The sequence below is a fragment of the Rhinopithecus bieti genome, unplaced genomic scaffold (assembly GCF_001698545.2).
Source record: "Rhinopithecus bieti isolate Rb0 unplaced genomic scaffold, ASM169854v2 scaffold_15769, whole genome shotgun sequence".
Classification (NCBI taxonomy): Eukaryota; Metazoa; Chordata; class Mammalia; order Primates; family Cercopithecidae; genus Rhinopithecus; species Rhinopithecus bieti.
Window position 1 is genome coordinate 2,407,766 of NW_016809129.1, and position 27,739 is coordinate 2,435,504.

Sequence of the window (27,739 nt, forward strand, 5' to 3'; positions counted from 1 at the left end):
AACATTGTCATATTAAAATGCAAGTTGTGTGGTCTAAGTTTATGTTTCCGAAATTTTTGTCAACTAGACAAAGGAACCGAAAACTTTTTCTTAAAGGACCAGAGACAGGCTGAGTATCCCTTATCCGAAATGCCTGGGACCAGAAGTATTTCAGATTTTTGATTTTTTCAGATTTTTTAGTATCTGCATATACATAATGAGACTCAGAAATGAGATCCAAGGCTAAACATAAAGTTCATTTATATCTCACATACACCTTATACACACAGACTGAAGGTAATTTTACACAACAGTTTTAATAATTTTGTGCATGAAACAAAGTCTTAATTGTTTTGACTATGACCAGTCACATGAGGTCAGGCGTGGAATTTTCCACTTGCGGCATGATGTCAGCATTCAGTTTTGGACTTTGGAGTATTTTTTATTTCAGATTTTTGGATTAGGGATTGCCAACCTGTAGTAAAAACTGGGGGCTTGCAGGACCTAAGGTCTCACCACTCAATTCTGCCACTGCAGGAGAAAGCAGGCACAGACAACATATAAATGGGTATGCTTGTGAGCTGTAGTTTGCTTGATGCTGAACAATACATAAATTCTGGAAAACAGACTTATTTCAGGTGTCATATTACAAATATGTCATATTTGAAGGTAGGAGCAACAATACAGATGGGTAGACATTAATAAATGAAAACCACAAATTAAAATTTTCACACTTATTACCCAGTCATAACTGGATGTTATGTGTATATATGTATACATACAAGTTATAAAGCTAGCTCATTTCAATTCCATATTCTTTTTGGTGTGTTAATCAACAGTATCAAACCAACATCAGATAAGCAGCAAAAGGATTATGATTGATTGAGTACTCAGAAGTTAATCAAGGATCACGAAATCTGGTTTTCACATCTAATTATTTCTACACAACGAAAAAACTTATTTACTGTGCTCTACATAGAAAATATCAGATGTATCTTTTCAGGTGTAATTTGAAAATTTAATTGAACTGTTACAATTTGAAGCTAAATGTGATTTGCTTTGTTTTATTAGAAAAAATACTCAAGCAAGGTCTACAATCATTGGTCAATTAAGAATGACTTACAAGAACATGAGGCAATAAAATAAAAATACAGGTACAAACTATGTATCTGAAACACTTCTATTTGGCAATTTTATAACAAATCAAATTTTAAAAAGAACAAAAGAGATTGCAGATTACTTCGCAGATACAGAAGAAAGCAATTGATGAAGTGCTTAAGCAAAAGAAAACAACAAAAAAAGAAAACACACTGCTTTTCTTTTTAAAAATAAAATCACATTGCTATAGATCAAATGGATAATACCCTTATTAAACAACCATTCCAGAATGTCTTATAGTAGCAGTGCTTTTATTTGCACTTCACTTAATTTTATAAGACTCATTTCATGTATATAGCTCTTTACCCCATTGTTAACGAATAAAGTCTCTCATAATTTTTTACATTTTAAATTTTTTAAAGCAAATGAGAAATGATTTATGCATCATGGAACCTTTCCCATTTTGGAACCAAAGGTTTAATTCTATATTTTGTCTATATTTCTTTAAAAAATTTAGTGTAAAACTGCTGGTTTTATATCACTGTAGTAAAGTGAAAACTCCTCAATCAGGAGTATTTTCTGCAGTTTCACTGCATATAACCACATACTTTACAATGTCCTTCCAACAGTAAGGAAGTAATTGATTTCTTGATCACTGTCAGAAAAGAGTGCCATAATTCTATTATGGGTATAGGTCCTCCCTCAAAGACTTTCTGGAAGGATGTTCAATGTGTTTTGTTCTTATAGATATTAACAGTAGTACATAGTCCCTTAAGTCTGTGAAAGACATTTATTGTTAAAGAAGGTGCTTTTATTAACAATTCCTCTGGCAGCACTAGTGAATTACAATATCCTTCAATATTATTTCTACCATAATATATACATTTAACTTTCATGCCTCTAGAAAAACATCTACAGTACATTTCAAAATATAAAAATATATTACAAATCTGCTGAATTATTTACAAGCAATGTTCTATTATCTCTATGCAACATTTGTTTAATACAATACTAACAAGTTACACATATTTCCATTTCTGTAAGTTAAAAAAAATCGATATGGCTTCTTGCTTACCAAGCAAGAAAGTGATTTTATTTTCCTTTTCAAAACCAACTTTGGTGCATAAAAGATTCAGTTTGAAGATACTTGTAAAAAAAATACAATTTTCTTACATTAAGAAAAAACAATTCAAAACCAAATGATTTCCTCAGAAAAAAAATTAGAGTCATATAGGTTAAATGAAAATATGAAGATTATTCAAATAATTTGAAAGGTTTTTCAAAAACCGTTAACAGATTAGTTATATAGGTAAATATTAACATACTGTACTCCATGAGAAAGCCCTAGTCCTGAAAAGGGAGCCACCAGACATACTGCAACACTCTTTAACAGTAATTTTCAGCCCTAATTCGATAGACGAATTTTTAGTTGATTGCAAACGTCGTTCACTGTTTGCTTAAATACAAATTGAACACTTTTCTTATCAGAGTTCTGCAAAAGAACACAAATGGCAACCAATCACATCTATTTATCATAATTGAAAGGTAAATTATCTCTTGATAATTTTCATTGTCTAAATATTTCCTAATACGACTTCAAATCAATAAACACTGTCAAGACAAATATCCTTACAGTGCTTTTGGTATTTGTAAGGGCACATGTTGTAATTGTTTTTCTTTCCAATATAAACTACTGAAATCACTAAAGGGAAAAAAAAAAAAAAAGCAGCTTAAAGCAGCAAGCATGCAAAGCCTTTAAGAAGCTGTTCTACTAAGTTGCCAAAAGAGTGTTTGCTCAGTCTCCCACAGTACCATTCCATGAAAATGTGGATATACAGTAATATATTAATATATTCCACCGAAGAGTCTACTTCATTCACAGAATGTTTACACTAAGCATAAATATTATCCTAAATACTGGATTAAAAAAAAAAAAAAAAAAAAAAGGAAGGGGTTGACTCTAATGTGCAACTTTTCCTAAACCCATTGTCAGTGACTAAGACTGCAGGTGTCCCCGCTTGTTTGCTTTTTATGTATTTATTTATTTTTTACCTCTTCAACCTCTTCTGCGGCATTGTTCTAGAAAAAAAGAAAAGAAATTCTTTTATTCAACTGAATCAAACACATTAGAGTGCTTCAAGAGACATTAAAATATTAAGATACAGGCAATGTGATGATCATAGACTATAATAAAAATGTATTTCCAAAACATTTACACATATGGATCTATACTTAGTTACATAATACAGTTGTTTTTAATAAAAGTTTTAAATTTACCCTGCTAGTGCATTTCTAAGACAGAATTCTATGTGTAATACATAGATTTTAGCCAACTAATACTTTAAAACTGATGCTTGGCTGGGTCCCAGAGGCTCATGCCTGTAATCCTCCCAGCACTTTGGGAAGCCAAGGCAGAAAGACTGCTTGAGCCCAGGAGTTCAAGATGAGCCTGGGAACATAGAGAGAAGTGGTCTCAAAAACAACAACAAACCCCATTGCTTAAATCCCAAATAAATACAGTTGTCTCTTGGCATGCACAGTGGGAGTAGGGGATCCGCAGAATCTCCGGCAGATTCCAAAATCCAAGGAAATAGCAGGATTTGCAAATAACCTACATACATCCCTCTGTAAGCTTTAAATCATCTCTAGATTACTTATAATATTTAATATAATGTAAATGCTATGTAAATCATTGTTACACTATATTGGTCTTATTTGTATTATTTATTTATTTATTTATTTATTTTTGAGACGGAGTCTCGCTCTGTCGCCCAGGCTGGAGTACAGTGGCCGGATCTCAGCTCACTGCAAGCCCCGCCTCCCGGGTTTACGCCATTCTCCTGCCTCAGCCTCCCGAGTAGTTGGGACTACAGGCGCCCACCACCTCGCCTGGCTCGTTTTTTGTATTTTTTTTTTTTTAGTAGAGACGGGGTCTCACTGTGTTAGCCAGGATGGTCTCGATCTCCTGACCTCGTGATCCGCCCATCTCGGCCTCCCACCGTGCCCGGCCTGTATTATTTTTTATTGTTGTATTGCTATCTTTTCCCCCCAAACAGCTTTGATACACAGTTGGTTGAATCCATGGATGTGGAAGTTGCGGATACAGAGTGCCAACTGTATATTCCCTTTAGTCTCATTTTGAAGGAATATGTTTATTTTGCAGAAGGTTTGCCATACTTTCATTATGACATATGCACAAGCAGGAAGTTATTTTTCCTAAAAACAAGTAAGAATAATTGTTTTTCTTCTTTTAATTAATTTCACAAGTTTTCCCAGTCAAAATCCAGCAATTTAAGAAAAGATTGCTACACTAGGACAAATGTAGGTGCTTCTATGACTCTATACCACTTTACAGTACACTCAATTCTGATTTCCAGAATAGTGAACGCACAGAGGTTTAGAGTCAAAATTAAGTTTTAAGATGGCCTTTTTTTTTTTTTTTGGACAGACCTTCCTCTGTAGGAACGGGGGGTGTGCAGGGAGTGATGGCTGCTCACTGCAACCTCCGCCTCCTGGGTTCAAGTGATTCTCGTGCCTCAGCCTTCCAACTAGCTGAGATTACAGGCGTGCACCACTACATCCGACTGATTTTTGCATTTTTAGTTGAAACAGGGTTTCATCATGTTGGCCAGGCTGGTCTCGAACCCCTGGCCTCAAGTGATCCACCCACCTCGGCCTCCCAAAGTGCTGGGATTACGGGCGTGAGCCACCTCACCAGGCCAAGATGGCATTTTTGACACAGGTAGGGAAAATCAAATCCACAGAAGCACCTAATATATCTTAAGAACATCCTCATTTCAAAGAATAAAATCAGCAAGAATTGTGGAATCACACACATAAATCTGAGAATATGCAACACTGTTCCTATGCACTTCAGAACATGAGTTCTAAGCTTAAGTTTTGTTTTAAGTCACTTTCATTAAAATATCTAAATTGCTTCCTATATAATATAGCACAGAAAGAGAAAAAAAAACAAGCTGGTTTGGTGAGAAAGCAAGACTCTTGGAAAGAAGGAAACAGGATGCAGGCAGAAACACAGATTAATCTTAATTTAAGACAACTCTCTAAGAGAGGTTTACAACTAGTTCTAAAAGGCAGAGTGGCTCTCCCAAAATACCACTCTTTTAGGATGCTAATTTTAATTCATCTCTCCAAAGAGTAAACTTAAATAACTCTAAATTAGGTACAAGTAAATCAAGAACACTCAATTATTTTTCTTTATGAAGAGAGAGGTAAGTTGCAACCTTCCCAAATTTTTGGTAGTAGATTACTCTCAATCTTCTTGATGATCTAGTTCATTCCACAAAGAACAAGTTTTATTGTATTAATCAGCACTTTCACCAAAAGATGTTTGAGAAGAAAAAAACTTTTTGGAAACAGAGTCTCGCTCTGTCAGCCACACTGGAGTGCAGTGGTGCAATCTTGGCTCACTGCAGCCTCGAACTCCCAGCTCAAACAATCCTCCTACCTCAGCCTCCTGAGTAGCTGGGACCACAGGCATGTGCCACCATGCCTGGCTAATTTGTGTATTTTTTGTAGAGACAGGGTCTCACTATGTTGCCCAGGCTGGTCTTGAACTCTTAGACTTCAGTGAACTGCCCACCTCAGCCTCCCAAAATGCTGTGATTATAGGCATGAGCCACTGGGACCAGCCAAAAAAAAAACCTTTTTTGTCATAGGGAAAACTATGCTTCTAGATGGCAATGCCAATTATGTTAGAATTTTACTCACAGAATAATGTCCCCAGTTACAGGAAATCTCCAAGGTGAACAGCACCCCAAAACGGTGCATCGTGGAATGAATATGTCCTTCAACGTATTAATGTAAAATTAGCTATCTTTATGATAGCTAAAATTTAAAAAGTTTCAATGAAAAAAGATATAAAGTCCTTTCCATAAGAGTGCCTTTTAAAAGCTGGTTTTAAGCATTTCCACCACTTCTTTAATCACTCTTGTGTACATCACTTGGATAGAGGCACTATGGAGTTCAACCACATTCTGTGGAAACTTGGGCAGATTAACTATTTAACCTCTTGCCTCAGTTTTCCAATCTGTAAAGCAGAGACAGTAAAACCTACTTCACAGAGCAGCCGTGAGGATGACGGGTATGCAAAGCACCTAGCAAAGTGACTCAGCGCATAGAAGAGAAATGTTGGTCTCTTCTCCTTCCCCCACATACCTTCATAAGCACAGCACACTAAAAAAAGCTCAAAACATAAAATTACTAGAAATGTGAACACTCTAAGCTATGTCTTAAAAAACAAATAACATTTGAATTGCTCTTTTGGAAAGTTTGGAGAAAGGGTAAGTTAAAAAAAAATCAAACAGTTTTGGTATTTCAGACTCATGCAACATATTCGTAGGTCCACAAAAGTCTGTTATTACAAAAAGAATTACCTTGTTAAAGGGCACGTATTTTCAAATTACTAAGTATATTACAATCTAACATACTTAAGATAAATCTGGGATTAAGCATATAAACTTTATTAGCAAAATACTGTTTTCTGGATTCTACAATTTTAACTCTTTGTGAGTCCACATACAAAAAAAAAGCCAGAAGTAATGAGATATACTTGGTATCAAAATTCAGCACTTAAAACTAAGTCCTAATTTATCCAAAATTTGGGGAGAGAAAATTACAAATCAAAAAGTAAAACATAAAGGCAAGCATTAAATTACCTGTATATGTTTGGGTCCAAAAGCAAGGCAGTATCTTTGGGTAGCTTTGATAAATGAACTACTTTAGTTTTTAACTGATGTCGTTCACTTTCATTCACCCACACATCAGGCAGACTATGAATTAAAAAACAAGTCAATAATAAAATAACATTAATTTTAGATTTACACTTCATGTGCCTTCACATTCTGGCATTTTCTGCTACTCTGATCAGTCCACGTTAAGTGAACAAGTTTCCCAGAAGCCAGGGAAGTTCAGCTATCAACCTTAACAGCAGGACGTGGAGTTCCAGATAAGAAACGGCAGTGTTAAATTTTAAACATGAATTCAGGAATAAATTAAACATTTTCAGTGGCAACTTCTTATCAAATTAGAAATCTGTCAGAAGACACTGGCTAGCTTTTAACTCAATTAGTGAAATTCATACTTGATTTTGACTTGTTGGAAATCTGACAGTAAGTTTCTTTACTAATAGAGAAATAAAAGGGCCCAGTGCAGTGGCTCATTCCTCTAATTCCAGCACTTTGGGAGGCCAACGGGGGAAGATAACTTAAGCCCAGGAATTCAAGACTACACTGGCCAACATGGTGAAACCCCATCTGTACTAAAAATACAAAAATTAGCTGGGCATGGTGGCGCATGCCTGTATTCCCAGCTACTTCAGGGGCCAGGGTACAAGAATCACTTGAACCCAGGAGGCAGAGGTTGCAGTGAGCCGAGAGTGCACCACTGCACTGCAGCATGGGCAGTAGAGCGAGACTGTCTCTTTTTTAAAAAAAAAAAAAAAAAACCTGTAAGATTAAAGTCCATTAAACAAAATAAATAAATAAATAAAACCCCTGTAAGATTAAACTCCATTAAAAAAAAAATGCATGTGGCCATTAACACTGAATTCAAAGAAATTCAACTCTACAATAAAATTCAAATGAATGTATTTTCATATTTGGATTAATCCATTTCCTGAACATTAGGAATATACACGTTTGAACTTGATTTTTTTGAACACGGTCTCACTCTGTCCCTCAAGCTTGAGTTGTAGTGCTGCAATCATGCTCACTGCAGCTTCAACCTCCTGGGCTCAACTGATCTCCCCACCTCAGTCTCCTGAGTATGTGGGACTACAGGTGACACCATCACAACCAGCTAATTTTTTTGTTTTTTGTTTTCCTGTAGAGACAAGGATTCACTATGCTGCCCAGGCTGATCTCAAACTCCTGCCTTAAAAGCAATCCTTCTGCCTCAGCCTCACAAAGCACTGGGATTACCAGTATAAACCACTGCGCCCAGCCATTGGCCACATATGTGAATCAGGCATACATAATAAAATCTCTTTCAATGAAATGTATTATATTCTTGATGCTTATAAATTTTGTCCAATATTTCTACAATATATCCTCATTTCCTTTTATAAAAAGAAAATTTTAATAAAAAAGATAAAGCGAAAATTACATGAAATATCTGAACTAAGGAACATCTAGGTCAGAAGTGCTCTAAATGGGCACAAAAGCTTAAAGGAAAATGTAATCACTGCCAGAAAATTAGTCAATTGCTTTTTCTATAAAATACCATTCACTATGCACCAGAGAACATTTACAAATTTTTTAAATAAAAGATTCAAACAAAGGCACAATTATGGCTGCTTGCATACTGTTTGGAGGTCACTAAAATGCTAAAATGATTTAAAATTTCTATACTTTTCGTTTTGAGACAGTCTCACTGACACCCAGGTTGAGACCCTGTCTCAAACAAACAAACAAACAAAACAAAAAAACACCACACAAGATTTAAAAGCTTAAGATTTTGTTTTGCTGTTTTGTTTTGAGACGGAGTCTCGCTCTGTTGCCCAGGCTAGAGTGCAGTGGCGTGATCTTGGCTCACTGCAACCTTTGCCTCCTGGGTTCAAGTGATTCTTGTGCCTCAGCCTCCGAAGCAGCTGGGATTATGGGTACGCACCACCACACTCAACTCAGCTAATTTTTGTATTTTTAGTAGAGACAGGGGTTTCACCATGTTGGCCAGGCTGGTCTCAAACTGGCGGCCTCTCCCAGCCTCCCAACTTTCTGATCCCAAAGTGCTATAATCCCAAAGTGCTAGGATTACAGGCGTGAGCCACTGCCTCCAGCAAAAAATAAATAAATAAATAAAACTAAAATAAAATAAAATAAAAAAGGCTTAAGTTTTGAAGCATAATATACATAAGCCAGATAGTCTAATAAGACCTTTCAGAGTATCTCTTTAATCCTGACAACCTCAAAACGTTTGTAAAATGTAATTTCGTTTTATTGAATTTAACAATTATTTTTTGTGCATAAGATTTAACAAATAAAACGTGAACTTATTAACTATTACGTATAGTATTATCAAATAATTGACTGTCCTTCAGGCATGACCATTGAAGCTCAAGGAGTTTGCCCAGAATCTTCTTTTCTCTTAGCTATTACCTGATAATGACATGAAAATAAATCATAAAAACAATGTGTGAAACATCATTTTTCATGTATTGTTAAAAAATACTTTTGGGGCCAGGTGCGGTGGCTCACGCCTGTAATCCCAGCACTTTGGGAGGCCAAGGCAGGTGGATCACAAGGTCAGGAGTTTGAGACCAGCCTGGTCAATATGGTGAAACCCTGTCTCTACTAAAAACACAAAAATTAGCTGGGAATGGTGGCGGGCGTCTGTAGTCCCAGCTACTCAGGAGACTGAAGCAGGAGAATCATTTGAACCCAGGAGGTGGAAGGTGCAGTGAGCCAAGATCGCACCACTGCACTCCAGCCTGGGCGACAGAGCAAGACTCCATCTCAAAAAAAAAAAAAAAAAAAACAAACAAAAAAACTTTTACCTCTAATCAAGAACTTAAGTGTTCATACCCTGGAAGAGATAGTACCACCACTACATCCTGTCTGCTTTGTAGTTCTTCCCTGCTTTGTAGCACTCAACCTGTCTTTCCACGAGACTGAAAACTCAATGACATAGGAATATTTCTTACCCTATGAACCTTTGTGTCATACCACCTATAGTAGTGTTTAGTATAAAATGAATTAATTGAATGTTTGGAAATCTATCCTAAAAAAAAAAAAACCTAGATTCAGTAAAAGCTCTGTGGCCAAGGATGTTTGTGTTACAGTGAACACCTTCGAGCACTTCAGGCCCAAAAAGGGGACAGCAAATATTCCAACACTAAGATCTAGGAACTGTACTCATTAATACCTGTTCTCTCCATCCAAGTTGCCATAACCCAAGTTCAGGTCTCCATTCTTCTGGACCTCCTCAAGTCATCAAAGCTACTTTCCACTCAGTACCCAGAAGGCTTTATCAGGACAAATTCAGTAGTATCACTTTCCCGACAAACTCTTCAACAGTTCCCTCTAGCACTTAGGAAAGGGTAACTCTTAGTATGGTGCAGAAAACTCTTCAGGATCTGGCCTCTCTAGGCCTCAGCTATTTCATGGTTTTCTGCCTTGAACTCCTTTAGCATTATATTTAGAACAGTTTCCCAAACTATGGAACATATAATAGAAATATTGTCCTGATCTCTAACTTAAACAACCAGCTCTCTGGGGCTTTCTGTGCACCAGCAGCATTAATGTCTTACAAAAGAACAGTTACCATATTCACATATCGTTTTAGAGTGCTGGGCACACAACAGTAAAACAAAACAAATCCCACCCTACTAAAACTACACACTTATTTATATGAAAACCAGAGCTCACAGCTTTTGGAAGGCTTACTACAGGTCATTTCCTCGGTGGCTCACACCTGCAATCCCAGTACTTTGGGAGGCCAAGGTGGGAGGATCACCTGAGCCCAGGAGTTCTAGACCAGCCTAGGCAACATAGGGAGATTCTGTCTCAATACAAAAAATTAGCCAGGTATGGCGGTGCTTGCCTGTGGTCCCAGCTACTTGAGAGGCTGAGGTGACAAGATCACCTGCCCAGGAGCTGTGACTGTGTCAATGCACTCCAGGCTGAGCAACAGAGTGAGGCCCCATCTCAAAAAAAAAAAAAAAAAAAAAAAAAAGTCGCTTCCTTAAAAGCAATGTACTGCAGAATCACAGTAAAATTGAGAAGAAAACGGTAACATGTCTCATTAGGGTATCTCTAATAGCTTTTCAATTGTCTACAAGTTCTGGTTCTGCTTTAAATAAATAAAAGCTGCAAACCATTAGATTACGTACACGTTTAAATGTGGTTTATTCAAGAAATGTGACCAGAAATCCCAATTAACGTATCTAGACTCCAAAGTATGACTTTGGCTCTATATAAAACAAATTACTGAACATTCATTTATATATTCAGCAAAAATAACTTATGTATGCTTCATTTTTTGATTATTCATTTTAACTCAGGCAATTAACCTAGGCAAATATAGGTCTCAGTTAAGTTAAATAAAATTTATATCAAATTTTTACTCCCACCATCCCAACACTTTCTTGCCTGGCATATGCTGCATTTGCCCATGCGCATACACAATTACCCATCTCCTTTTTAGGACACATGTGTTATCACCTTTTCCGCGTTGCCCCTCCCCTACAACTCCAATAATGGGTGAAAAGTCTCTAGTCCATGTCTTCAAAATGCTGAGTGCTTACTCTACATTAGCATGTATCACACCATATTGCCATTGCTTTATGTGCCTACCTTCCCTCGCCAAGTGTGGAATGTAGAATATGGTAGACAATTCAGTCTCTACCCTAGGTACTAACCCAAACATTTCCAATAAATGGAGAATGCAATGCAATATAATGGAATACTATGCAGTCATTTAACATTGGGTTTACACACACACTAATAAAAACAAGTAACAGGTGGGCGGAACACTTGAGGTTAGAAGTCTGTGACCAGCCTGGCCAACATGGTGAAACCCTATCTTCACTAAAAATATAAAAATTAGCGAGGCGTCATGGTGCACGTCAGTAATCCCAGCTACTCAGGAGGCTGAGGCAGGAGAATTGTTTAAACCAGGGCAGCAGAAGCTGCAAGTGAGCCGAGATCATGCCACTGCACTCCAGTCCAAGCAACAAAATGAGTTAAGACTCCGTCTCAAAAAAAAAAAAAAAAAAAAAGTAGCAATGGTACTAATACTATCAAAGTAAAAGGTTTTTCAACAACCTTGTCTCAATTTCACTTTTATTTTTCAAGATGAAGTCTCACTCTGTCACCCAGGCAGTGCAGTAACATAATCTCGGTTCATTGCAACCTCTGTCTCCTAGGCTTGAGCATTCTTCCCGCCTCAGCCTTCTGAGTAGCCAGAACCACAGGCGCAGCCACTAGGGCTAGCTATGTCTTTTTTATTTTTTCTAGAGACGGGGTTTCACCATTTTGCCCAGGCTGGTATCAAACTCCTGAGCTCAGGTGATCTGCCCACCTCAGCCTCCCTCTCAAGTGCTGAGATTACAGGTGTGAGTCACATCACCCAGCCTCACCTTCACTTTTAATCATATATTTTCACAAATACATATGAATTAAAGGAGTTTAAATAATTAAAGAAGCTTTAAATAATCAAGCCAAAGCCATGTTATTATTAAGGGGATGAAAATGCCATTTGTTTTACTATCTAAGTATGTGGCTTAGCTCAGCCAATCAAAAGCATTCATAGTGGATGAAATTTTTTAAGTCTTTTCATTTCTATTACTCAAAAAAGTTGCATTTTTTAATTTAGCTGACTCTATGCTTGTGCCTTCAACACTTACACACCAATTTTCTGCTCCTCAATAAGGAAAGCATGCTTGATCCTGTCACGAACACATTTAGCACACATGGAACCACCACAGGCCCTGCAGACACGTTCTTTGTTTTGGACAATCTCAGGGAGAACTTTAGCTCTTACAGCACGAACCCCTCAATGTCTGTCTGGGCACATGCCACATGCAGATTTTGGTGCTTTCCCAACGTTCTTAGTAAAAAGGTAAACAACTCTATTACCAAGGGTCTGGGACAGCCTTGTTTTTGTTAGAGGCTGTATCATAGAAAAGCCTACGACATTATGTCAAACGCTGGACCAGTCTGAGTTGGGATGCAGACAACATCCCAGAAGAGGAAGAAGAAAGTCTTTGAAATATTTTTAAATGAATAAACAGTAAAGAAAAAATACTAATGGGAAGGAAAAGTCTCTAATTTACAACTTAAGGCACGTGTTATCTCCTGGAGTTTTTTGCTGTAGCTGGTTTTATTTTAAATGAAAGGTAGGCCAATCAGTCTAGGTTTAAGCTTAAGGAATCTATGCAAGTTAACATCAATCTGAACAGAAAGACCTAAAAAAGTATAAGAAAAGCAATACTTTCCTTTCATTACCAGATTCTGAAAATTAAGGTAATGCTTAAATAAAATAAAATCAGGCAAAACAATAATGTCAAATTCTTAAAATTTCCATATAAACAAAATTAGAACTTTAGTGTTTTAATAATCTTAATCTCAATTTTTTTTAACCAAGTTCCAACCACCCAAACAAAATAATGTTATAATGTTATCCTGAAAACATACTAGGACTGAGTAAAAGCAGAGCTTTAAGCAAAAATAAAACACTGTCTCCATTATATAAAAACCTGTGGCCAGGCCAGGTGCAGTGGCTCACACCTATAATCCCAGCACCTTGGGAGGCTGAGGCAGGAGGACTGCTTGAGCCCAGGAGTTTGAGACCAGTCTGGACAACATGGTGAATCCCTGATTCTATTTTTTACTTTTTTTAATATTAAAAAAAAAAACAAAGTCTGTAGTCAAATAAATACTCTGATTCTACACTTGGCAACAAAATTAGAAAGTCCAAACACAGGTATAGAGCTGTTAAAAAAAAAATACCTCTACAATGAAATAATACATAAAAACAATGCAAGCCAACCAAGCACAGCAAGCCAACTGATTGGTAACTAGGATTTTGCTGACCTCTTCTGGAGAAGGCTCGAAAGAATTAATGAAATAAGGCTAATTAGGCAAATCAAACGGTATAGTCCCTCATATCCTTCTTTTAACCAATTGTTTCATTATTTGTATTCTTTTCTATAAAAGTTAATTTGATAACAAAGTAACTTAAATTTGCAGTTAGTACTGAATGTTTTTTACTACTAACAGAATTGATTCTATTTAACATGTACTGCCTCCATCAAAACCTTCCCAGTTATAGAATTTTGGAGAATTTGCTCATCTAGCTCCTTTCCTTTCTATTGTGTCCAATGAAGACCTTATCTCATTATGGATGTCTCTTCCTTCCACTTTCCTTCCCCAGGAAAAAAATCATTCTTCAGATTACATTCCACCTTTGTGACTTTTCCTCGGTTAAGGTACCTCTGCCTCCTCACTGTGACTTAAGGGTGCACATCACTCATTCCCAGGTTTTTAAGCTTACAATATATGTAAGTTTCAATGTTCTTAAGTCCTCTCAGATGTTTTCTATAGCTCAAAAACTTTTCATTTTCATGGACTACTTTGACTCTAAGCAAATTTTTTATTTTCTTTCTAGACTTCTAATATTATTACCACTATTTTTGGTTCCTTCATTTTCCTTTTTTTTGGAGCCATCTCTATTCCTCCCATGGTGAGGCTAAGGATTTCATCAAAAGGAGCTGCTCTAATGAAAGTAGATGCAAGTTAGTGCTTCCCTTTTACATCACTACTCCCTTATCTGTAGAGACACTAGCTCATTACCAGACCACCAGTTTACTAAATCTATTGCCCTTTAAATCATTAAATGTTTGGTGAGCCCCAAACACTTCAATCCTCATGCTTTCTCTTTATTTACACTTATTTCCTAGGTAATCTCATCCAGTCTAATACCTATAAATACCACAAATACACTAAAACTTCCCATATTTTCTATCGCCTCTTATTCTAAAATCCAGTATCTCATCGATCCATAATTCATGTCCACACTAACTCCAAAAGATAAACAGAATCCAACCCTTATCTCCACCGCAAACATCCCAGTCTGAGCCACTATCATTGTCTCTTGAAATACTGAAAAGACAAATTCCCCTTTACTCTCACCCATGACTTTCTACAATTTGTTCTCAACACAGAAATCAAAGCGAACATGTTAAAGCCTGCATGAGGGAAAGGAACAACAGTAGGTTTTCTAGGGCAGGAGGTGGAGGTAGGAATGTACTACAAAGCTACACCAGAAAACTTCAGAGTGCTGGACTATTCTATCTTAACTGTGATGGAGCTTGCCTCAGTGAGTACAACTTTCAAAACTCATAGAAATGTATACTTTCAATGGGTACAGTTTATTATATATAAATTGTACCTCAATAAAAATTATTGACACCAAGTTTCTTTACTAAGAGAAAAATAAAAGGGCCGGGCACGGTGGCTCACGCCTGTAATCCTAGCACTTTAGGAGGCCAAGGCGAGTGGATCACTAGAGGTCAGGAGTTCGATACCAGCCTGGCCAACATGGCGAAACCCTGTCTCTACTAAAAATACAAAAATTAGCTGGGCATGGGGACGCTAATTTAGTAGTAGTCCCAGCTACTCGAGAAGCTGCAGCACAAGAATCGCTGGAACCTGGGAGGCAAGAGGTTGCAGTGAGATGGCATGGTGTCACTGCACTCCGGCCTGGGTGACACAGCAAGGCTCTGTCTCAAAAAAATATTACATATATTATTTTAAAAACCAGGCCAGGCACGGTGGCTCACTCCAGCACTCTGGGAGGCAAAGCCAGGAGGATCACTTGAGCCCAGGAGTTTGAGACCAGCCTGGGCAACCTAGCAAGACGTCGTCTCTACAAAAAAAAAAAAAAAAAATCAGAAAATTAGCCAGGCATGGTGGTGTGCTCCTACAGACCAAACTACTTGGGAGACTGAGGAGGGAGGACTGCTTGAGCCCAGGAGTTTGAGGCAACAGTGAGCTATGATCATACCACCACATTCCACCCTGGGTGACAGAGCAAAACTCTGACTCAAAAAAATAAAACAAACTAAATCAGACCATGCCTATTCAAACCCCTCCAATGGCTTCCCATCTCACACAAAATAAAAGCTAAGGTCTTAGTCCACCAAGGTTCTCCCTATTACCTCTCAAACTTAACTCCTACTCTCTCCTCTTCCCTTGTTCCCTCCAGCTACACTGCCTACTCTGCCTACTCACTGTTGTTCTAATATACCTGACATAGTACCACCTCAGTAGGTTACACCTCATCTTCCCTCTGGCTAAAGTGCTGATCCCCCACTAATAACTGAATGGTTCATGCTCTCATTACAAGTTTTTACAATTTTACTAATTTATCTTGTTTTATCATGTCTCTTCCATTAGAGTAACTGCATGGTATTTTTTTGTTTGGTTGTTTGATTTTAATCTGTTTTGTTCACTGCTATGTCATTAGTACCTGGCTCACAGTAGCTGCTCAATTTTTAATGAGCACCTTAATATTTAAAACACTTAAGTGAATGAACAAACTAGCTCTAATGCCACACTCTGGACATGGTGACAACATCTTACTGACCTCTTAAAAAAAAAATCTAATTACAGACCTACCATATCATGAAACTATGTTCCCGAATTTCAAAGGAGGATTTCAACTAGCCTTGCTGAGCAAGGCCCTAACCTTGCTGAATCCCCACAAAATCCCCAGAGCAGCCATATTAACTGTTTCTGGTCTCCAAATCCTGTATTTCCGCCCTTCAACTCTTTCATCCTTGTCTAGATAAATGTATTTCCTATGTTCTTTAAAAGAGAATAAGGACACTTTTCCTCAAATTCATGGCTCTCGTGTCTTCCAATCTCAGAAAAAGTTTCCTTTCCTTTGCATTTAATTTTCCACTTTCTTGCCTTTGACTCCAAATTTTGTTCTATCACTCTCTCCTTTATATCCTTATCTAATTTCCAAAATATACAATTCTACCCTTAAATATTCTAAAACTTGTGTGGAATGTACTGATACCTAACTATTGCTCTATTTTCTATCTTGCCTTTTTTTTTTAAAGTTATTTAATAGTGTCCATTTAATTGGTGTATTTGCTGTCAATAAATTGACAACACAGGAGGAACAAAAGGGTGAGCTCCCAACCAGGCTCCCATGCAAGGCTCAAGCAGGACCTATCTTCCCTGTAGTATCACACATATCAATCTAAATACCACAAGAGTTCTCATCCTAGAATCTAAGAATGGCATGGGGGTAAAGGTCCATAAACCCTATATATTAACAATATACAACTGGTCGGGCGCAGGGGCTCAGGCTTGTAATCCCAGCACTTTGGGAGACCGGGACAGGCGCATCACGAGGTCAGGAGATTGAGACCATCCTGGCTAACACGGTGAAATCCTGTCTCTACTAAAAAAATACAAAAAAATTTAGCTGGGCGTGGTGGCGGGCACCTGTATTCCCAGCTATTTGGGAGACTGAGGTAGGAGAATGGCGTGAACCTGGGAGGTGAAGCTTGCAGTGAGCCGAGATCGCACCACTGCACTCCAGCTTGGGCGACAGAGCGAGACTCCGTCTCAAAAAAAACAAACAAACAACAAAAAAAAAATACACAACTATACTAGATCACACTAGGAAAGGTAATACAACCTTTTTAGTCCCTAGTTTCATTATCCGAAAAATTCAAGTTAGGGGACAACACTGGTTATGTGGTAACTAAAAACATAAATTAATTTACAAGATACATTTAATAACCTACATTATGTCAAGCATGCCTCCATTTAAATTTAGTCCATAAACAAGACAAGGTTAGCCTGGGCAACATGGTGAGACCCTGCCTCTACCAAAAATAAAAAAAAATTAGCCAGGTGTGGTAGCACATGCCTGTGGTCCCAGCTACTCCGAAGACTGAGGTGAGAGGCTCTCTTGAACACTGGAGATTGAGGCCACAGTGAGCCATGTTTGTGCCACTGCACTTCAGCCTGGGTGACAGAGTAAGACCTTGTCTTGGAAAGGGGAAGAAAGACAAAGGATATTAGCAGGGCGTGGTGGCTCACACCTGTAATCTCGACATTTTGGGAGGCTAGGACAGGAGGACCGCTTGAGGCAAAGAGTTCAAGACCAGCCTGGGCAACACAGCAAGATCCTGTCTCTACAAAAATAAATGTTAAAAAAAAAAAAAAACCCAAGGATGTCCCCTCTAACCATTCCTATTCAACATAGTACTGGAAGGCCTAGCCAGAGCAGTCAATCAGGTAAGATCAATAAAAGGCATCCAAATAGGAAAAGAGAAAATCAAATTTACTTTCTTCACTGACAATATGATTCTACACCTAGAAAAACCTGAAGATTTCTCCGAAAGCTCATAAACCTAATAAACAACTTTGGCAAAGTCTCAGGATACAAAAAAAAATCACCGTACAAAAATCAGTAGCATTTCTATACACCAATAACACTCAAGCTGACAACCAAATCAAGAATGCAATCCCATTTACCATAACACACACACACACACACACACACACACACACACACACACACACACACATCGAGGAATACATCTAACCAACGAGGTAAACAATCTCTACAAGGAGAACTACAAAAGACTGCTAAAAGAAATCACAGATGACACAAAATAGAAAAACATTCCATGCTCACAGATTGGAAGAATCAGTATCATTAAAATGGTGACAACGCCCAAAGGAATTTACAGATTCAATGCTATTCCTATCAAGCTACCAATATTTTTTAACGGAATTAGAAAAAAGTATCCTAAAATTCACATGGAATGAAAAGGAGCCCAAAGAGCCAAGGAAATTCTAAGCAAAAAGAACAAAGCCAGAGACGCCACTTTACCCAACTTTAAACTACACTATAAGGCTACAGTAACCAAAACAGTGCAATACCGGTACAAAAATAGACAAACAGCCAGGCGTGGTGGCTCGTGCCTGTTAATCCCAGCACTTTGGGAGGCCGAAGTAGGCAGATCACCTGAGGTTGCGAGTTCGAGACCACTCTGACCAACATGGAGAAACCCTGTCTCTACCAAAAATACAAAAGTAGCCAGATGTGGTGGTACACGCCTGTAATCCCAGCTATTCAGGAGGCTGAGGCACAAGAATCGCTTGAATCCAGGAAGCAGAGGTTGCAGTGAGCCAAGATCATGCCATTGCACTCTAGCCTGGGCAACAAGAGCAAAAGTACATCTCAAAAAAAAAAAAAAAAAAAAAAAAAAAAAAACCAATGGAATAGCATAGAAGCCCCTGAAATAAAACTGCACACCTACAACCAACTGATCTTCAAAAAAGTTGACACAAATAAACAGTGAGGAAAGGACTCCCTAATTCAATAAATGGCACTGGAGAAATTGGCTAACCATATGCCAAAGAATGAAACTGGACCTCTACCTGAGCTCTCACCATATAAAAAATTAACTCAAGATGGGTCGAGCATGGTGGCTCATGCCTGTAATCCCAGCACTTTGGGAGGCCAAGGCAGGCGGATCATTTGAGGTCAGGAGTTCAATACCAGCCTGGCCAACACGGCAAAACCCAATCTCTAATAAAAATACAAAAAGCTGGGCGTGGTGGCACACACCTGTAATCTGGCTACTCGGGGCTGAGGGAGGGGGATCGCTTGAACCTAGGGGGTGGAGGTTGTGAGCCTAGATCATGCCACTGTACTCCAACCTGGGCAACAGAGCAAGACTCTGTCTCAAAAGAAAAACAAGTAGGTACAAATAACAGGAAAGCTATATATAATTGGGAAGTAAGCAAGGACATCTCCAACTGCCTTGAATAGTGAAATCCAAGGATGCTCTAAAAGGTCTTTATATAAAATAACATGGTGTTGCATATGATCTATGCAAAACCTCCCATATTAATTAAGTCAATACTATATAAATAGTTGTTACACTGTAATTCTTAATTTGTATGATTTTTATTGTGGCTCTTGTCCCCACAAATATCATCAATCTGTGGTTGGTTCGAACCATGGTCGCAGAACCTGTGGATACGGAGGGATGACTGCATGCAGAAGAAAACACAAAAATGCAAAAAAAAAAAAAAAGAAAAGAAAACTCTTTTATTATAGGAGATGAGGGAAATAGAGATTCAAACCAAACAAGATATTGATATCAACAAGGACCTTTTGTATTTCAATTCTCATGCATTTTTCAATTGAAATATAAAAAATAAAAGTAACCCAAATTTAGTGTATTTGTAATTTTTTTTTTTTTCCAGACAGGGTCTCACTTTGTAGCCCAAGCTGCAGTACAGTGCCGCGATCACAGCTCACTGCACCCTTGACCTCCTGGGCTCAGCCAATCCTCCCACCTCAGTCTCCCGGGCAGCTGGCACTACAGGTACACACCACTATGCCTGGCTAATTTTCTGCATGTTTTTGTAGAGACAGGGATTTGCCAATACCCAAGCTGGTATTGAATTCCTAGGTTCAAACAATCTGCCTGCCTTAGCCTCCCAAAGTACTAGGATTATAGGTATGAGCCACCAAGCCTGGCTGTACTTGTTTGTTTGTTTTGAGACGGAGTTTCGCTCTTGCTGCCCAGGCCGATTGTGAGTGCAGTGGCGTGATTTCGGCTCACTGCGGCCTCCGCCTCCTGGGTTCAAGCAATTCTCCTGCCTCAGCCTCCCGAGTAACTGGGATTACAGGTGCCCACCACCACACCTGGGTAATTTTTTGTATTTTTAGTAGAGACACGGTTTTGCCATGTTGGCCAGGCTGGTCTCGAACTCCTGGCCCCAGGTGATCCGCCTGCCTAGGCCTCCCAAAATGCTGGGATTACAGGTATGAGTCACCATGCCCAGCCTGTATTTTGTCAGCCAAAATTAAACACATACTTTTCAGAGATTCGAATCACCAAAAGTATGATCTACAATGTACATTTATTAACTTAATTACACCAAACTACACCAATCTAAAAATGACTGAAAAACAAAATGAAAAGAGGCATGGAAGAAAGAACAACTCTCTATTACAACTCCTAATAAACCAAAAAATAAACTGCATTTATTCTTTTTCAAATTTGGTACTTTTCTTCTTCTATGTTGACAACATAGTCATTCAATAACTATATTGAGTGCCTATCATGTGCCAGGCAAAATTCTAGGCACTTAGGCTAGATCAGTGGAACAAAAGAGACTAAAATCCCTTCCCTCATGAAGCTCTGATAGCAAATATAATCTTATTTTCTCTTTAACATAAACTTTGGATGGGTGCATGGGGTAAGGGGTGGCTCCATGCAGTACACAGAAATGTGAATGAAACTTTTTAGAGGTAAAAGGAGTCTCATGTTCTAATTTTGCAAATGAGGAAACCAGGTGAGAAAAGACACCTGGTTTACCTAATGTCAGAGCCCAGTAATGCCTAGTAGCACTACATGATGTGTCACCCCATTATTCCTAAGTAGCTCAAACTAAAGGCTAACATATTCTGTTTAATCACAAACACGTAAAATTATAGGAAATGTGTGCTTTATAACCAATAATAAAATACTTTAAATACTGATAAAACAAAAGGTTTTGTGATTTTTGTGAAATTGTATTTTCTTAGATTTTGAGAGATCTAGAAATGACTGTGGAAATATAATTAGCAAAGCTTTATATTTAATGTGAAAAAATAAAAGAATACTTACAGTACTATGAAAAACAACACTGTGTCCCTTCCCTAAACTTTCTATATGAGCTGAGAGGTTAAAGCATATGGCTCGATGTCTTATCGCATCCAGTGTTTGTGCATCGAAGAAATCATGTGGCCGTGCTAAAAGTCAACATAAAAAAAAGTAAAGAATATTTAGAAAAACATAACAGTAATAAGTAATAAAGACTGACACAATTAACAAATACGTACCTATCAATAGTATTTAAATGCAAGATATTATTTGCTGACAAAACATGAACTCTAGATAAGAAGACTAATATGCAAAAGCATTATTTCAACTAATGAGTGAATGTGAGTTAATTCTGACCCTTGGTGAGTTAAGTTCTAACCTTAAACCTCATGATTCCACATCTCAGCTACTTCATTTTTCATAAAACTTTATCTTTAGTAGATAAAGACAAACATCTCCCCAACATCTCTCCTCAGCATAAGGTCTGTATTTTCAGCAATCTGAGGAACATCATCTATGTATCAGGATCTCAAACTCACCACTGCCAAACATACAAAATAAGTTTCATGAACATTTTGTATTACCATGTAATTTCAAGTTGTACAAATCTGACAATACAATAATATTATTTTGAGGGTTTTTTGTTTGTTTGTTTGAGACAGAGTCTCACTCCTTCACCCAGGCTGAAGTGCAGTGGCGCCATCTCAGCTCACTACAACCTTTGCCTCCCAGGTTCAAGCAATTCTCATGCCTCAACCTCCTGAGTAGCTGGGACTACAGGCGCACACCACCAAGCTCGGCTGATTTTTGTATTTTTAGTAGAGCTGGGTTTTCATCATGCTGGGTGGGCTGGTCTTGAACTCCTGGCCTCATGTCATCTGCCTACCTCAGCCTCCAAAAGTGCTGAGTATATAGGCATGAGCCACTGCACCCAGCCTATTTTGAGATTTTTGACAAGTATTTTCTTGATTATGAACAACTATTCGAACAATGATCTAAGAAAATTACAAACAAATTTTTGGACGCCAATCAGTCCACCAAAGCTGCCAATCAACTCCACCAGTTATCAGCTGTGTGACGGCAGGCAAACTACTTAACCTGCATTACACTGTGCATTATTTGTAAAATGTAAATTATCATTAACAATTTTTAATTATAATTAAATAAAACAAATGCATATAAAAATGCCTTATAAATCATAAGGCCATTTATATTAATAAGCTTATATAACTAGTGTTTTTCTTTTTCTTGTAGACACAGTCTCATTCTGCTGCCCAAGGTGCTAGAGACCAGTGGTGTGATCATGGTTCACTGCAGTCTCTTAACTTTCTGGGCTCAAGTGATCCTCCTGTCTCAGCCTCTTGAGCAGCTAGGACTTCAGGCATGTTCCACCATGGAATTTTTTTTAAAGAACAAACTGTTTCACAAACATACAGTAGGCAATATTTTAGTGTAATAGAAAAAATTATACACTGAAGATTTAATTTGGTAGGAACATTTTTCAAATTTTAATTTTCATCTCACTAATTATTATTATACATTGTTCTATTCTTATTCCTAATAAGAAAGTTGCTCAAAATAAATACGTTGATTATTTTACATTTGTGGAGCCTACTAATACATGTCATTTTTCAAGATCTGTAATTGAAAATTCAATTTTACTAATAAAAGAGTTGGCTTGATTCCCTGGTACAGCATATTGTGAATTACATATATGCTGATTTCCCACACTATGGCTATTCAAAGAGTTCTCAAAACATCTACACAAATCCACCATAGCTTTTATGGAGGAATATTTTCACCAGTTGGCACATTAAACAGAACATAACTAAACAAACAGCTCTTTTCTCTGGATATTTCCACAAGAGAAAATAAAACACCAACTAGCAATAAATGAGCAGAACCCAGCCGGGCACGGTGGCTCACGCCTGTAATCCCAGCACTTTGGGAGGCTGAGGCGGGCGGATCACGAGGTCAGGAGAACAAAACCATCCTGGCTAACATGGTGAAACCCCGTCTCCACTAAAAATACAAAAAATTAGCCGGGCGTGGTGGCGGGCGCCTGTAGTCCCAGTTACTCGGGAGGCTGAGGCAGGAGAATGGCATGAACCCAGGAGGCAGAGCTCGCAGTGAGCTGAGATCGCGCCACTGCACTCCAGCCTGCGCAAAAGTGCGAGACTGTCTCAAAAGGGAAAAAAAAAAAAAAGAAAAGAAACGAGCAGAACCCAAAAGACTAAGAATGTAGTGACAATGGGAAAACAGAAAGAAAAAAGTACTTGACATTTTCAGGGTTGAGCAGGAGAGAGTTCTGAGAAATACATCACTTTCCTGTTAGCTCAGTGGCTACTCGAAAAAAAAAATGTGTTCTTTCTCCAAGCTCTCCAAATATATGCTTTTTCCTAAGAAGAATAAACACTTGGGGGAAATAATAACTCATCACTCTAAATCACTCAAATTGACCACTCCTCACTCAAATTTAAACACTGAAGCCATCACTTAAATTCACAATAATGAAAGGAGCCCTCAATCTTCAGCCTGTGCATTCAGACCTTAACCACACTATCTGCATTGTATATATCAAGAATACCAAACTAGAACAGTAGTCTCCAAAGTGGGTGTGTGTCATGATCCATTAGAGTAACTAAAGAATATAACACCTTTGTTAATTTCTTCATCTCATTCTTTTTCAATATTCCTTCTTGGCAATTTTGCATAATGTGCATTAGTAGTATTACCCATATACAATGTATAAATTACATGTGTTAAGACTGTGTGCTCAGTATTTTTTTAACTAATAAGATATATAATTTAAAACCTTTGATGCTGTACACAGTGGCTCACGCCTGTAATCTCAGCATTTGGGGAGGCCGAGGCAGGCAGATCACTTGATGCCAGGAGTTTGAGACTTGGTGGCCAACACGGTAAAACCCCATCTCTACTAAAAATACAAAAATTAGCTGGGCATGGTAGTGTGTGCCTGTAGTCCCAGCTACTGAGGAGGCTGACACACGAGAATTGATTGCACCTGGGAGGCACTGGTTGCAGTGAACTAAGATTGTACCACTGCACTCCAGCCTGGGCAATAAAGTGAGACCCTGTCTCAAAAAAACAACAACACAAACAAAACAAAAAAGTTGAAAGATCACAAACTGACAACCTAACATTACAGGTTGCTGTGAGTCAAGATCACACCGCTGCACTCCAGCCTGGGCAGTAAGTATGAGACTCTGCCTCAAAAAAAAACTTCGGAAACCACAAAAATAGAAACTCTATTTTCCCATGGTTCAAAATTACATATATTGTATGATTTATCTTCTCCTTAGGTGTAATGATGATGATGTGGTTATGTAGAAAAATATCTTTATGCTTAGGAGATGCATCTTAAGAATTTTGGGTCCATGACCAAAAAAGTATATAGGTAGGAAGATAAAACAAATGTACCATATTGGTAAATCTCTAAGTGAAGAGAAATGCAAGTATTTATTATACTATTCTTTCCATTTTAAAGTATATTTTGAAAAGCATTAAAATACTTTTAAAGATGTTTTAAAATAATGAAAATTAAACATAAAATTAAAATATATATATTATATATATACATACATACATATTTAAATTTTATCAGGCTGGGTACAGTGACTCACACCTGTAATCCCAGCACTTTGGGAAGCTGAGACGGGTGGACCATGTGAGCTCAAGAGCTCTGGTCAACAAGACAAAACCCCATTTCTACCAAAAATGAAATACCAAAATTAGTTGGGTGTGGTGGTGTGTGCCTGTAGCCCAAGCTACCTGGGAGGCTGAGGTGGGAGGATCACCTGAGCCCAGGAGGTCGAGGCTGCAGTGAGTCATGACTACACCACTGTATTCCAGCCTGGGTGACAGAGTGAGACTCTGTCTAAAGAAAAAAAAAAAGGTTAAAAAACAATTTTTATCAAACAGAAAATTACATTTGCTTCAGTGCTGCTATTTAAAAGGTATATTTTCATAGTTATGTAAAACTATCTTCTTGAATTACATGAGGAAGATACTAGGTAAAGTTAACTGCTATAGATACGTAAACTTTTAAAGAAAGAGTGAACTGCAGCAGCTGCAACCATGCTAATTCAAATCACAGCACTGTCTTAACAATGGCTCCCCACAGTGAAAAGGCTTTGGATCCTTTTTAAAGTTCATAAAGTAATATATTCAGGACTAACCCCATTCTCCTCAATAAAACAGATGACAAAAAGGTATTTTCATCCACCACCTCTCTCTGCCAACTCTCCCTATGCAGCCTGCCTGACAAGCTAAGTTAGTATGAGGGAAACACCACCGTCAAAAGAAACATATACTTAAGCTGGCACTAGTTCTTTGTTTCTAAGCAAGAACTGGGTATTTAACTGAATCTATCTTCTCTTTACAAGACAAAGAGTAGCAAATTGCATAGATATTGCCAAATATATAATGTGAAAAGTCAGAAAATTTAAATGATTACTGTGTATACACTGAGACTAAAATCATAATGAGGTTAGGTGAAACTGGTAGAGAAGTTATCTGGTTTTTGAGCACCATAATATATATTTAGCAATTTTCTGTGTGCAACTGCAAGATATTCGATATTAACACAAGTAAAACGACAATGTTAAATTTCTGTTTTCATAAAGGAGGTCAAAATGAAAATGGTACCATAAATAGCCAACGTTGATTAAAAATAAACATGATTACTTAAACAAAAAAGAAACTTAAGGCCAGGCGTGGTGGCTCATGCCTGTAATCCTAGCACTTTGGGAGGCTGAAGTGGGAAGATCACTTGAGCCCAGGAGTTCAAGACCAGCCTGGAGAACACAGAGAGATCCCCATCCCTTCAAAAAATAAAAACTAGCCACGCATGGTGTCTCAGGCCTGTAGTCCCAGCTACTTGGAAGGCTGAGGTGGGAGAACTGCTTAAGCCCAGGAGTCTGAAGCTGCAGTAAGCCATGATCTTACTACTGCACTCCAGCCTGGGCAAGAGTAAGATCCTCTATCAAAAAAAAAAAAAAGGAAGAATGAAACTAAGAGTTTAAGAAAGTTTGCTTTTCTCAGTTAATGAAGTAGGAAAAAAAACCAACAACAGTTTTCTGGTCTGTTCATTTGTCCGCTATAACTCTATAGTAACAAAAAGATTTCAGTGTTTTACAGACAAATTTCATAGTCAGGAATTAGTGTCTGGAGTCTTGTCTATACTAATCAATCCCCAGAGAAAGGGTAAAGTACAATCTATTTTTTCTTTCTAATTCATGCTTGGAGTGGACTTCCTTTCAACAACAGCTTCATTCACTCATTCACCCATTGGTAGTTCTTCATTGAGGATATACAGTTAAAACTAATGAGCTGGTCGGGGGCAGTGGCTCACACCTGTAATCCCGGCACTTTTGGGAGGTCAAAGCGGGTGGATCACAAGGTCAGGGGTTCAAGACCAGCCTGGCCAACATGGTGAAACCCTGCCTCTACTAAAAATACAATAATTAGCCAGGCGTGGTGGCGGGTGCCTGTAATCCCAGCTGCTCTGAAGACTGAGACAGAGAATTCCTTGAACCCGGGAGGCAGAGGTTGCAGAGAGCCGAGATCACACCACTGCACTCTAGCATGGGCGACAGTATGAGACTCCATCCAAAAAAAAAGCCACAAACTAACCAGCTGACGCAAAGAAGCAGTGACCAGCTACACTCTGAGGTTTCAAAGTCTGTTCCTGCTCCCAGCATTTACAAGCCTTAACATCTAATTATTTTCTATCCTAAACATCAAGGATACATTTTGGTAAATAAGCACATAAACATTGTACATATATGTTACAACAGACTAGGTACTATGACACACATTACATTCAAATTGTTTTGCTATCGGCTGGGTGTGGTGGCTCACGCCTGTAATCCCAGCATTTTGGGAGGCCGAGACAGGCAATCACCTGAGATCAGGAGTTTGAGACCAGGCTGTCCAACACAGTGAAACCCTGTCTCACATCACTGCACTCCAGCCTGATGACAGAATGAGACTCCATCTCAGAAAAACAAAAAACAAAAAGCAAAAAAACCAAAACACCGCTTTGTTATCCACACACATTGCTTTGTGGTGGTTTTTCTGTTGTTGGTTTTTTGAGACAGGGTCTCACTCTGTCTCCCAGGTTCAAGTGTGGTGGCGTGATCAAGGCTCACTGCAGCCTCTACCTCGTAGCTCAGGTACAGACACTACTTTGGAGTAGATAGGTTACTTAACTTTTACTTGATATTTACTTTTAACATGTTCAAATTTTCTAAAATATTTCTAGAAATACCAATGTTACCATATTTTAAATGTTATTTTAGAAGAGAATCAGAGTAGCCCCCAAATCTAATTCTATACAGTTTATATTTGAAGGCCACACATACTCCGTTAGCTACTATAAACATGTGCCACTGAATTCTCACTCACACTGACAGATGGGCATCCTACCTGTTTATTACTTTTAATAGAAGAGGAGTTGAAGTTCCAAGTGGATTTGCACAAAAG

At 38.2% G+C, this 27,739-nt stretch overlaps 1 protein-coding gene, 1 long non-coding RNA gene and 1 pseudogene across 2 annotated transcripts in view; all 3 read right to left on the bottom strand.

Annotated features, from left to right (window-relative positions):
- Positions 1 to 215: 215 nt before the first annotated feature.
- On the bottom strand, positions 216 to 6,888 carry LOC108539737 (uncharacterized). The gene is made up of 2 exons (XR_001888469.1): positions 6,756 to 6,888; positions 216 to 3,156 (listed from the first exon to the last, which is right to left on the bottom strand). It is a non-coding gene; the product is annotated as an uncharacterized LOC108539737 (long non-coding RNA).
- Positions 6,889 to 9,126: 2,238 nt separating this feature from the next.
- AEBP2 (AE binding protein 2) overlaps positions 9,127 to 27,739 on the bottom strand; it is an 81,250-nt gene continuing 62,637 nt past the window's right edge. Inside the window, exons 5-6 of the mRNA XM_017888627.1 lie at positions 21,257 to 21,381; positions 9,127 to 9,194 (exon numbers count right to left, since the gene is read on the bottom strand). Of these exons, the coding sequence (XP_017744116.1) occupies positions 9,153 to 9,194; positions 21,257 to 21,381 (167 nt within the window). The 3' untranslated portion in view covers positions 9,127 to 9,152. The remainder of the gene's footprint in view (positions 9,195 to 21,256; positions 21,382 to 27,739) is intronic.
- LOC108539713 (60S ribosomal protein L34 pseudogene) lies at positions 12,403 to 12,778 on the bottom strand (annotated as a pseudogene).